General features: G+C 40.4%; 1 protein-coding gene across 1 annotated transcript; it reads left to right on the plus strand.

Annotated features, from left to right (window-relative positions):
* The first annotated feature begins 4200 nt into the window (after positions 1 to 4200).
* On the plus strand, positions 4201 to 12961 carry LOC123990821 (adhesion G protein-coupled receptor F5-like). Its single transcript, XM_046291706.1, has 15 exons — positions 4201 to 4255; positions 7136 to 7245; positions 8049 to 8110; positions 8198 to 8340; positions 8460 to 8687; positions 8928 to 9128; positions 9251 to 9391; positions 9478 to 9653; positions 9905 to 10069; positions 10351 to 11137; positions 11173 to 11723; positions 11930 to 11971; positions 12065 to 12124; positions 12383 to 12452; positions 12581 to 12961. Exons 2-15 carry the CDS (start codon positions 7153 to 7155, stop codon positions 12652 to 12654), a joined length of 2793 nt encoding a protein of 930 aa, XP_046147662.1. The 5' UTR covers positions 4201 to 4255; positions 7136 to 7152; the 3' UTR covers positions 12655 to 12961.
* The last annotated feature ends 311 nt before the right edge of the window (positions 12962 to 13272 follow it).

Below are 13272 nucleotides of genomic sequence, written 5' to 3' on the forward strand. Positions count from 1 at the left end.
AATGTAGACTCTACAACATCTGCACCCACAACAGAACACAGTACTACAGCTGACCCCACAACACAACTGACCACAGTTACCAGTAAATACAATCAAGTACTGCTGAAAATAATTTGTTCAGAATTTCAGTTCTTCACACATCTCTCTCTCTCTCTCTCTCTCTCTCTCTCTCTCTCTCTCTCTCTCTCTCTCTCTCTCTCTCTCTCTCTCTCTCTCTCTCTCTCCCTCTCTCTAATTTAGACTCTACAACACCTGAGGCCAGCACTACAGAACAAATAACTACAGTTGATAACACAACACAACTGATCACAGTTACCGGTAAATACAATCAAGTACTAGTTAAAATATTTTTTTCTGAAATTCGGGTCTTCACATGTTTGTCACCTCCCTCCCTCCCTCCCTCCCTCCCTCCCTCCCTCCCTCCCTCCCGTCTGTCTGTCTGTCTGTCTGTCTGTCTGTCTGTCTGTCTGTCTGTCTGTCTGTCTGTCTGTCTGTCTGTCTGTCTGTCTGTCTGTCTGTCTGTCTGTCTGTCTGTCTGTCTGTCTGTCTGTCTGTCTGTCTGTCTCTCTCTCTCTCTCTCTCTCTCTCTCTCTCTCTCTCTCTCTCTCTCTCTCTCTCTCTCTCTCTCTCTCTCTCTCTCTCTCCCTCTCTCTAATTTAGACTCTACAACACCTGAGGCCAGCACTACAGAACAAATAACTACAGTTGATAACACAACACAACTGATCACAGTTACCGGTAAATACAATCAAGTACTAGTTAAAATATTTTTTTCTGAAATTCGGGTCTTCACATGTTTGTCACCTCCCTCCCTCCCTCCCTCCCTCCCTCCCTCCCGTCTGTCTGTCTGTCTGTCTGTCTGTCTGTCTGTCTGTCTGTCTGTCTGTCTGTCTGTCTGTCTGTCTGTCTGTCTGTCTGTCTGTCTGTCTGTCTGTCTGTCTGTCTGTCTGTCTGTCTGTCTGTCTGTGTCTGTTTGTGTCTCTCTCTCTCTCTCTCTCTCTCTCTCTCTCTCTCTCTCTCTCTCTCTCTCTCTCTCTCTCTCTCTCTCTCTCTCTCTCTCTCTCTCTCTCTCTCTCTCTCTCCCTCTCTCTAATTTAGACTCAACAACACCTGAGGCCAGCACTACAGAACAAATAACTACAGTTGATAACACAACACAACTGATCACAGTTACCGGTAAATACAATCAAGTACTAGTTAAAATATTTTTTTCTGAAATTCGGGTCTTCACATGTTTGTCACCTCCCTCCCTCCCTCCCTCCCTCCCTCCCGTCTGTCTGTCTGTCTGTCTGTCTGTCTGTCTGTCTGTCTGTCTGTCTGTCTGTCTGTCTGTCTGTCTGTCTGTCTGTCTGTCTGTCTGTCTGTCTGTCTGTCTGTCTGTCTGTGTCTGTTTGTGTCTCTCTCTCTCTCTCTCTCTCTCTCTCTCTCTCTCTCTCTCTCTCTCTCTCTCTCTCTCTCTCTCTCTCTCTCTCTCTCTCTCTCTCTCTCTCCCTCTCTCTAATTTAGACTCAACAACACCTGAGGCCAGCACTACAGAACAAATAACTACAGTTGATAACACAACACAACTGATCACAGTTACCAGTAAGTATCATCAAGTTCTGAAGGACAAAATGTGTGTTTCTCCCCTAATGTAGACTCTACAACATCTGCACCCACAACAGAACACAGTACTACAGCTGACCCCACAACACAACTGACCACAGTTACCAGTAAATACAATCAAGTACTGGTGAAAATAATTTGTTCAGAATTTCAGTTCTTCACACATCTCTCTCTCTCTCTCTCTCTCTCTCTCTCTCTCTCTCTCTCTCTCTCTCTCTCTCTCTCTCTCTCTCTCTCTCTCTCTCTAATTTAGACTCTACAACACTTGAGGCCAGCACTACAGAACAAAGTACTACAGCTGATCCCACAACACAACTGAACACAGTTACCAGTAAGTGAACACTAATATATTTTAGTTCAGAACCAAGTTGCATTAACGAGTCACTATCTGTCACAATAGAACTGACACTAGTGACCATTAGACTCAGAGGTTCTAAAGGCTGGTAAAAACAATTCTAAACATAGTTTGAGTTTACATGAATCTGTTTCTTCTTCAATCTATCACTATGTTGCTTATCTCTTGGTAGACTTAACTATACCTGTAGCCAGAGCAAAACAGACCACTACAGCTGACCACACGACACAATTTACCACAGTTACCTGGAAATACAGTCATTAACTGCCGAAAATAATTTATTCTGATCTTCAGTTCATCACACATTTGTCACAATCTATCTCCCTTTGTCTCTCTCTCTCTCTCTTTGTCTTACTCTCTCTCTCTCTCTCTCTCTCTCTCTCTCTCTCTCTCTCTCTCTCTCTCTCTCTCTCTCTCTCTCTCTCTCTCTCTCTCTCTCTGCTTTAGACTCTACAACACCTGAGGCCAGCACTACAGAACAAATAACTACAGTTGAATACACAACACAACTGATCACAGTTACCAGTAAATACAATCATGTACTAGTAAAAATAATTTGTTATGAAATTCGGGTCTTCACATGTTTGTCACAATCTCTCTCTCTCCCCCACCTCCCTCCCTCCCTCCCCCCTCCCTCCCTCCCTCCCTCCCTCCCTCCCTCCCTCCCTCCCTCCCTCCCTCCCTCCCTCCCTCCCTCCCTCCCTCCCTCCCTGTCTGTCTGTCTGTCTGTCTGTCTGTCTGTCTGTCTGTCTGTCTGTCTGTCTGTCTGTCTGTCTGTCTGTCTGTCTGTCTGTCTGTCTGTCTGTCTGTCTGTCTCTCTCTCTCTCTCTCTCTCTCTCTCTCTCTCTCTCTCTCTCTCTCTCTCTCTCTCTCTCTAATTTAGACTCTACTACACCTGAGGCCAGCACTAGAGAACAAATAACTACAGTTGATAACACAATACAACTGACCACAGTTACCAGTAAGTATCATCAAGTTCTGGAGGACAAAATGTGTGTTTCTCCCCTGCTGTAGACGCTAAAACTACTGCACCCACAACAGGACAAAGTACTACAGCTGACCTCACAACACAACTGGCCACAGTTACCTGGAAATACAGTCATTAACTGCTGAAAATAATTTACTCTGAACCTCAGTTCCTCACACATTTGTCACAATTTCTGTTTCTCTCTTGTTAAGACTCTACGACACCTGAGGCCAGCACTACAGAACAAATGACCAAAGTTACCAGTAAGTTTCATCAAGTTCTGGAGAACAAAACTTGTCTGAAGCAGAGTTCACCACCAAACGATCTGACATTCAATCACCATGTTTCTTCCCTTCTGTAGACTCTACAACAACTCCACCCACAACAGGACAAAGTACTACAGCTGACCCCACAACACAACTGACCACAGTTACCAGTATGACCGCTAACATATTTTAGTTCAGAACAAAATGGCATTTTTGTTGTCACTATCTGTCACAACAGACCTGACCACAGTGACCAGGCTAAGTGCTTTTAAAGGCCATCAAATAATACTTTCTGAGTCATTATCAGTTTCTGTTAATCTGCTTCTTTAGTTTATCACTGTTACTTCTCTCTTGGTAGACTTTACTACACCTGCAGCTACAACAAATCAGACAACTGCAGTTGACCCCACAACACAACCGACCACAGACACTAGTAAGTGTCATCAACTTCTGCATAACAAAACCTGTCTAAAGCGGTCTTCACCAAACAGACCTAACAATCTGTTACTTCTCTGCTGTAGACTCTACTGCACCCACAAATACATTAACTACTGAATCGATACCAGCATTAAGTACGAAAACAACACCACCAACTGTGATAATACCACCACCAACCACAATTGCAAAACCTGCTGGTGTGTGTAAGAATAGAGGATGTTTCTGAACACTTCTAAATGAATCCTGACCACATTCCCCAGTAGGTGAACCATAGTTCACCAAACAGATCTAACACTGTAACAGTCTGTCACTACTGTATATTACCGCTTTGCTGTAGCCTCTGCAACACCTTAGCCCACAACAGAACAGAGAACAACCACCACAGGTAGCACAGGTGTTCTTTTGTGATCCCACCTCCAGTTTTGTACTGTAGCTTCCACTTACTACTAAGCCATGTGTCTCTCCCAACAGGAACTACAGTAACTACTGAACCACCACCAGCAACTACAAAAACGACACCACCAACAACAATACCACCAACAACAACAATACCACCACCAACACCAACAACAACAGGACCACCACCACCACCAACAACAACACCACCAGCTACAAAACCAGCTGGTATGTGTAAGAATAGAAGATGTTTCTGAACACTGCTAAATGAATCCTGATTATGCCATGATTATGAAAAATCATGAATCAATCATGAACCTTGATGGGTGAGAAGGTTACAGAGGCTACAACAAAACATGTTAACCTCTCACCATTAGCAATAGCATTTTTGGGGTGTATGATGTGCCTCTGTTAATTTCTCAGTCATTATTATTCACGATTCATTCACGATTATCCATAATCATGGTAGCATCCACATTCATGTAGAAGTGTTCAGAGACATCTTCTATTCTTACTTACAATAAAAGGGTCTCCAAAATGACACAATGCATTATTCACCATTCAGTTCCTATAGGGAAAATTATCATCTGAAACACAAACAAAACATTATGCAAATGCATTCAATGAGTTTGTTGAGTCACAAGCTTGATTTAGTCGTTGAGTGCAAGGAATATGGGAACAAATACCACGCTTGTGACTACTTTACTACACTATAAGTACATTTTTCTCAAATGTGGGGACTAGATACAATGGGGCAAAAAAGTATTTAGTCAGCCACCAATTGTGCAAGTTCTCCCACTTAAAAAGATGAGAGAAGCCTGTAATTTTCATCATAGGTACACTTCAACTATGACAGACAAAATGAGAAAAAAAATCCAGAAAATCACATTGTAGGATTTTTAATGAATTTATTTGCAAATTATGGTGGAAAATAAGTATTTGGTCACCTACAAACAAGCAAGATTTATGGCTCTCACAGACCTGTAGCTTCTTCTTTAAGAGGCTCCTCTGTCCTCCACTCGTTACCTGTATTAATGGCACCTGTTTGAACTTGTTATCAGTATAAAATACACCTGTCCACAACCTCAAACAGTCACACTCCAAACTCCACTATGGCCAAGACCAAAGAGCTGTCAAAGGACACCAGAAACAAAATTGTATACCTGCACCAGGCTGGGAAGTCTGAATCTGCAATAGGTAAGCAGCTTGGTTTGAAGAAATCAACTGTGGGAGCAATTATTAGGAAATGGAAGACATACAAGACCACTGATAATCTCCTCCGATCTGGAGCTCCACGCAAGACCTCACCCCGTGGGGTCAAAATGATCACAAGAACGGTGAGCAAAAATCTCAGGACCACATGGGGGGACCTAGTGAATGACCTGCAGAGAGCTGGGACCAAAGTAACAGAGCCTACCATCAGTAACACACTACGCCGCCAGGGACTCAAATCCTGCAGTGCCAGACGTGTCCCCCTGCTTAAGCCAGTACATGTCCAGGCCCATCTGAAGTTTGCTAGAGAGCATTTGGATGATCCAGAATAAGATTGGGAGAATGTCATATATATATATAAAATATAACTTTTTGGTAAAAACTCAACTCGTCGTGTTTGGAGGACAAAGAATGCTGAGTTGCATCCAAAGAACACCAGACCTACTGTGAAGCATGGGGGTGGAAACATCATGCTTTGGGGCTGTTTTTCTGTAAAGGGACCAGGACGACTGATCCGTGTAAAGGAAAGAATGAATGGGGCAATGTATCGTGAGATTTTAAGTGAAAACCTCCTTCCATCAGCAAGGGCATTGAAGATGAAACGTGGCTGCGTCTTTCAGCATGACAATGATCCCAAACACACCGCCCGGGCAATGAAGGAGTGGCTTCGTAAGAAGCATTTCAGGGTCCTGGAGTGGCCTAGCCAGTCTCCAGATCTCAATCCCATAGAAAATCTTTGGAGGAAGTTGAAAGTCCGTGTTGCCCAGCAACAGCCCCAAAACATCACTGCTCTAGAGGAGATCTGCATGGAGGAATGGGCCAAAATACCAGCAACAGTGTGTGAAAACCTTGTGAAGACTTACAGAAAACGTTTGACCTCTGTCATTGCCAACAAAGGGTATATAACAAAGTATTGAGATAAACTTTTGTTATTGACCAAATACTTATTTTCCACCATAATTTGCAAATAAATTCATTAAAAATCCCACATTGTGATTTTCTGGATTATTATTTCTAATTTTGTCTGTTATAGTTGAAGTGTGCCTATGATGAAAATTACAGGCCTCTCTCTCATTTTTTTAAGTGGGAGAACTTGCACAATTGGTGGCTGACTAAATACTTTTTTGCACCACTGTACATAAAGTGCTTTAATTTCTTAATGTTTTTATATTTTTTTATTTTACATTTTTATATATATATATATATATATATATAAATATAAAAATTCTTCCCAATTTCATGGTATCAGTCAGTTCAGTTCAGTCAGTCTCATCACTGCAACTCCCGTATGGACTCGTGAGAGGCGAAGGTCAAGAGCTATGTGTCCTCCGAAACACAACCACAACCAAGCCATACTGCCTCTGGACACAATGCCCACTTAACCCGGAAGCCAGCCGCACCAATGTGTTGGAGGAATCATCATACACCTGGCGACCGTGTCAGCATGCATTGTGCCCGGCCAGCCACAGGAGTCTCTAGTACGCGATGGGACAAGGACATCCCTGCCGGCCAAACCTTCCCCTAACCCGGAAGACGCTGGGACAATTGTGCGCCGCCCCATGGATCTTCCGGTCGCGGCCGGCTGTGACAGGGCCTGGACTCTAACCCAAAATCTCTAATCTCAGGGCCACTCGGGAAGCCCTGTGCTTTAATTTCTAAACAGTAAAACAGATATGTATTATAATACCCTCAAATAACAGGACTCATTCTGTACTGTTGCCTCATATGAAACATTTGATCTCAATTCCAAAAGGCTGGAGTATAAAACCAAATGTAAAACTTTATCTCCACTGTCCAAATCCATATGGAGTGGAGTGAATAATAGGATATACAGTATAGGTAGCAACACTTCCATTCCATTTAAGCACGTTTGTCATTCTTCTTCTTTTGTTTCAGCTATTCTGCTGCTGGCGATGTCCTTCAAAATGAATGAAGATTTCACCAACGAACTAAATGATAAAAATAGTGTCAAATACAAAAAGTACAAAGACGATATTGAACCAGTTGTAAGTACATGACTCAAGCTATTGTTGGCCCAAGTAAATAATCAAATGCATTAAATAAGTATTCATCCAATTATCTAGCCAGGGTACATTTTCAGTGTAATGATTATGAATGCTTCGGATGTACACTATATATGCAAAAGTATGTGGACACCCCTTCAAATGATTGGATTCGGCTATTTCAATCACACCCGTTACTGACAGGTGTATAAAACCAAGCCATGTGCAATGCTAAGCATCGGCTGGAGTGGTGTAAAGCTCAACGCCATTGGACTCTGGAGCAGTGGAAATGCGTTCTCTGGAGTGATGGATCACGCTTCACCATCTGGCAGTCTGGCAAACTAATCAGGAGAACGCTACCTGCCCAAATGCATTGTTCCAACTGTAAAGTTTGGTGGAGGGGGAATCATGTCTGGGGCTGTTTTTCATGGTTCAGGCTCCTTAGCTCCAGTGAAGGGAAATCTTAACGCTACAGCGTACAATGACATTCTAGATGATTCTGTGTTTCCAACATTGTGGAAACAGTTTGGGGATCCTGTGGGATGAATTGGAACGCCAACTGCGAGCCAGGCCTAATTGCTCAACATCACCTCACTATTGCTCTTGTGGCTGAAAGGAATCAAGTCTCCACAGCAATGTTCCAACATCTAGTGGAAAGCCTTCCAGAAGAGTGGCTGTTATAGCAGCAAAGGGGGGACCAACTCCATAGTTTGACGAGCAGGTTTACACATACTTTTGGTCATGTAGTGCATTGGAAATATTGCAACAAATGTTTTTACATGATCAATGTCCATTATCTCACACAGATCCAGGAACAGTATAGGAACAACATGCCAGGGTTTATTTCAGCAGCATTGACAAGTTTCAGGTAGGTATCTACTGTTGTTATGGAAGTAAGCTGTTTCCATTCAACATGTATTTATTTTTGTATTCTCTCTTTGGTTCCTGTTAACAGCCGTGGAAGTGTTATAGCCAACTTTGATGTTAGGACCACAGCTGCAGACCCCACTGCAATTAACAAAGCTAATGCTGGACTTGCAACATCACTTCCAGCTGTTTATCAAGTTGATACTAGCTCTTTCAATATTATTTATAACAGTAAGTCCTTAAAAACGTTCTCAAATCACATTATTGCAAATTCTTATGACCAAAAAAAAAGATGCTTTAAATATCGGTCTAAAAAACTGTTGACCACGAATGTCTCAATCTTTTCCAAGGTAGCACAGTATTAAGTTATAAACCAACTACCATTTACACTAATGGCATCATGACTCTGGAGTGTGGACCACCTCCTGATACTGTAAAGATGGGTACTGTTAAAAGTGTTGAGTGGAAACGAAAGGGAAGAGTTTTAACATCGACTGGAAGGTTCAACATCAATACAGATGATTTTGCATCAAAAAAGACAACACTTGGTATCAAAAATGTAATTTCTGATGATAAAGGTAAGTTGAAGAGTGCATTTTTTACACTTTTTTTATGCAATTAAACTACCCTGGCAGGTGTCTATCATCTAAATATTATCAATTGTGTAATGACAATTTTATTATCTTTTTTTAATCACTGTTACATTTTGGTTTCTATAACATTGAAATCTCAAAACCCAGAGCATACCCACCCAAAGTTAAAGATATTGTCCAGATGTTGTTTCTTGACTCAACAATGTCAATATTGTTTCATCCCAGGGGAATATGAATGCACTCTGAAGAGTGACGAAATCTATTTCTACCAAATGGGTCAAATTGACATCAAAGATGCTCCCATTATTCAAACGAAGACAGAAATCAATACCCCTTGTTTGGTGGGGAATAGTCAGCTATTGGAGTGTTGTGTGCAGGCTCCCTATAAACTAATGTGGAAAGAAGGCGATGTAGAATTGCTCACAAGTAAGTGTTCGTTGAAAATCACACTTCCTTTACAATATGACAAGAGACCAAATAAATAAACGCATAAACCATGTTATCTATATTATAACCATCTGACCTTTTTTTACATGTATCATTTATAGATGAGACTCCTGACAATTGCATTAAATATAACTATCAAATTCAAAACTGTGATGTATCATCCAACGTTGTCACATTAACATGCCAAGTGAAAGACCCAACAGGATATGAAAAGACTACAAAATTGACTCTTTTCGTAGGAGGTAAGTACAGTATTTTCTGTCTTTGAATACAGTATTTGCTGTTTCAAATTAAAAAAAAAAAATATATATATATATATGTTTTCTAGCTATAACTTGCAATGATACGGAATATGGTAGTGGCCAAGAGAAAGACACATCAGTGGCACCATGTAAGAAAGGTGAGGATGGAAGAAAGACAGCGATTTGTAAAAGTGGACGTTGGACACTTCAGACTGACACCTGTGTCTTGACTGCAATCAATGAGCTACTGACCTCATCTCAGGTAATACTTTTTAATAACACCTACCATGACTGGTAAACCCTAGCAATCGGTGCCTTAGCTGTATTTATAATTTGGAGAATGATTTTCTGTTGTTGTTATCAATTTGAAGGAAAACTCATTTATATGATTTGAGAGTTTTGTAAGCAATTATGATATTTATTTATTTTCAAACATGTTTCTCTTAGATGTCCTAAATGTAAGTGTATGACATTCAGGATATTTTCTAAGTATAATCATATCTTCCTCTGCAGGACTTGAAAGAGGCAACAGTTGAAGAATTTTTAACAAAACTTAATAATACCGCTGTTGATCTAAAAGAGAAAATCGTTAGTTCAAGTGCAACTATTTCGACCATTGTTGATATTCTGAGAATTGTTGCAAGCGTTTCAAAGAATATCAGCCAGTCTGAGATAAAGGTATGTTGAAAACAAACAAAACAAGCACAGATAAACTGTAGAGATCAGTGCAAGAGAAACAAAAATATACAGTATATCAGTTCACTTGGTTTTAGTATACTTTGAATGCATGAAGTTTGGAAAATAAGTTGATGCTTTAAATAAAGTAAAACTAATGAAATAGACTTAAAGTTTATTGATAGTGGTGAGATAAGCATAAGTGCATGTTTTGCTTTAAAAAAGAACAACGAAAGTATTAACATTAAGTTTGGACCTAACTCAGATTTCTCATTGCCTCCCAGAACATTCTAGAAACAGTGAATGTCCTAGTTTCTGAAGAAGCAAAAGAATCCTGGACCTTTCTCAATGCTGACCAAAATAAGAACACCAGCTCTAGTTTACTGGGCTCCATGGAATTTTTTGCAGGTTCTCTCCCAACGACGGCCTTTAATGTGACAACAAAGCTAATTCAGTTAAACCAAGACACATTTGACAACTCATTCAGCACAAACTTAAATTCAAGTGTGTTAATAGAGATCCCAGAGACTAATTCCAATCACCTCACCATCACCACTCTAACGTTCTTCTCACTCAGAAATGTGTTACCTGCCAGGAACGGCAGCAACCAAAGTGTCAATGACAACACCATCAATGGACTTGTAGTGATGGTGAAGTTGAATGGAACGACTAAAAATGTCTCATTGAGCTTCGACAAGGTGAACAAGTCGCTCACACTCAATCCTCAGTGTGTTTTCTGGAACTTCAGCCTTTTTAACAGCCTTGGAGGATGGGATGACACAGGATGTCAAATGATGTCTAATGAGAAGGGCAAGGTCATCTGTCACTGTGACCATCTGACCTCCTTCTCCATTTTGATGTCAACTTCCATTCCGAAAGAGATTCAAGATGCTTTGGATATAATCACTTATGTTGGAGTTGGCATATCGATGGGTAGCTTAGTCATTTGTCTCATCATTGAGGCTTGTGTATGGAAGGCCATGACCAGAAACAACACCTCTTACATGCGCCATGTCTCCATTGTGAACATCGCTGTGTCACTCCTGATTGCCGACATTTGGTTCATTATTGGTGCATCAATATCAAAAATACCCTTGAAAACCCAGGCGAAGACACCACAACACCTATACCGGCATGTACTGCAGCTACGTTTTTCATTCACTTTTTCTACCTTGCTCTGTTCTTTTGGATGCTGATCTCAGGCCTTCTCCTTTTCTACCGGACCATCTTGGTTTTCTCCCATATGTCAAAATCAACTATGCTGGCTATTGGCTTCTCAGTAGGCTATGGGGCACCTCTTATCATTGCTGTTGTTACTGTGGCAGCAACAGCTCCTAGTGGTGGATACATCAAGAAAAACCAGGCATGTTGGCTCAACTGGGACCAGACAAATGCTCTCCTTGCTTTTGTGATCCCTGCCCTGACCATAGTGGTCATCAACTTTTTGATCCTGATTGTGGTTCTGTACAAAATGCTGAGGAGAGGGGTGGGGGATGCTACCCAGCCAGATGAGAGAAATGCTGTTGTGGTCATTGCCAGGTGTCTGGCAATTCTGACTCCATTCTTTGGCCTTACCTGGGGACTGGGAGTAGGAACCATGGTTGATCCAACAAATAAGGGAATCCATGTTGTATTTGCCCTCTTCAATTCACTACAGGTAACTGAATACATCGGTGCATTCTTTTCCATAATAGTGCCACACACTGAAATCTTTATTTAATTTTTATTTTCCAACTGAAAGTTGCAAGTAATGAGTTCCGATGTAAAATGTCAACATGTTTACAACTACATTTGTTTTCATGATGTCGGACAGCATTGGCAACATTGTATTCTGTACATTAATCTTTAATCTTTCTCGAAAAGGGTTTCTTTGTTTTGGTGTTTGGAACACTTTTAGACGGCAAGGTATGTGTCTGAAAAGTCATACATTTTTTGTTTATACCCTTTTTGCATTTAAGAGTGTTGTGATTTTTTTATGAAATGGTCCTGTGCTTTCAGATCCGGTCAGCTATAGTAGGAACGTTCTCTTCCATCCTCTCAGGCTCTGACCGTACGAGGGTAAGTACATCTCTTCCCACCGTTTCTTCTATATTTACCTCAAATGATTCATGTTAATTAAAAGTGTGTACTATGTGCGCTGATGATCCTTGTATTTAGACATGTTTTGCAATTTCAGAGTTCTCAAGTTAAACCATGAGTTTAATGGGCTGCTTTTGTCCTTCCTCATAGACTCAATTCTCTCTGATAAGACTTACTACTGTATCAGTGAATATTGATTGCCCAATGAGTGTATATCATTTCTTTTGTTCATTCCAGAGTACCAGTGGTGGCGCGGCAACATCATCAACCAGTGCATTAAACTTCATCCGAAGAAGGATAAGGAGGAGTAAGCTCACCATTTTTTTTTTTGAATTTTTAAATGATGACAGTTCTTTAAATATATGTTTTCTTAAATAATCACCCTGCCTTGCTTTATATAACAAACCAACTGTTTGACTTCTCTTGCTTTGACAGATGTCTACAATGTTTCAGAAGTTGCAAATTCTTCCAACAGCACTGGTGCTACAGAGTCTTTCATCAACACCTAAAAGTACCCAATGGTCATACTTGAGTTAAAGTATAGATACCTTAATATGAAGTTACTCAAGTAAAAGTCACTCAGTGAAAAACAATTTGAGTAAATTGATTTGTTTTTAAATATATCAAAAGTAAATGTAATTGATAAAAAATACTTACGTAAGTATCAAAAGTAAAAGTATAAATAATTTAAAATTCTTTCTTTTAAGCAAAGCAGATGGCACCATTTTATTGTTTTTAAAATGTATGTTTAGCCAAGAATTATAGCCTTTGACCTGGACCTGCCATAAAACATGGCTTGGTCCAACACACAATGAATCTATTGATGTGAAGATTTGTGGACTTTTCTGGAATAATGTTGTGAGTTCTACAGTGCCTTGCAAAATGATTCATCCTCATTGGCGTTTTTCCTATTTTGTTGCATTAAAACCTGTCATTTAAATAGATTTTTATTTGGATTTCATGCAATGGACATACACAAAATAATCAAAATTGGTGAAATGACATTTCAAAAATAACTTGTTTAAAAAATTCAAAAAATTCTAACACGGAAAAGTGGTGCATGCATATGTATTCACCCCCTTTGCTGTGAAGTCCCCAAATAAGATCTTGTGCAATCAATTACCTTC

This window comes from Oncorhynchus gorbuscha, linkage group LG12 (genome assembly GCF_021184085.1).
Source record: "Oncorhynchus gorbuscha isolate QuinsamMale2020 ecotype Even-year linkage group LG12, OgorEven_v1.0, whole genome shotgun sequence".
Taxonomy (NCBI): Eukaryota; Metazoa; Chordata; class Actinopteri; order Salmoniformes; family Salmonidae; genus Oncorhynchus; species Oncorhynchus gorbuscha.

What these genes read in the sequence shown, in the direction of transcription:
- LOC123990821 (XM_046291706.1), top strand. Translation starts at nt 7,153, where the DNA reads ATGTCCTTCAAAATGAATGAAGATTTCACCAACGAACTAAATGATAAA. An exon ending in TTTCAATATTATTTATAACA is followed by an intron (nt 8,341 to 8,459) that starts GTAAGTCCTTAA and finishes ATCTTTTCCAAG; the next exon opens with GTAGCACAGTATTAAGTTAT. An exon ending in AGCTACTGACCTCATCTCAG is followed by an intron (nt 9,654 to 9,904) that starts GTAATACTTTTT and finishes CTTCCTCTGCAG; the next exon opens with GACTTGAAAGAGGCAACAGT.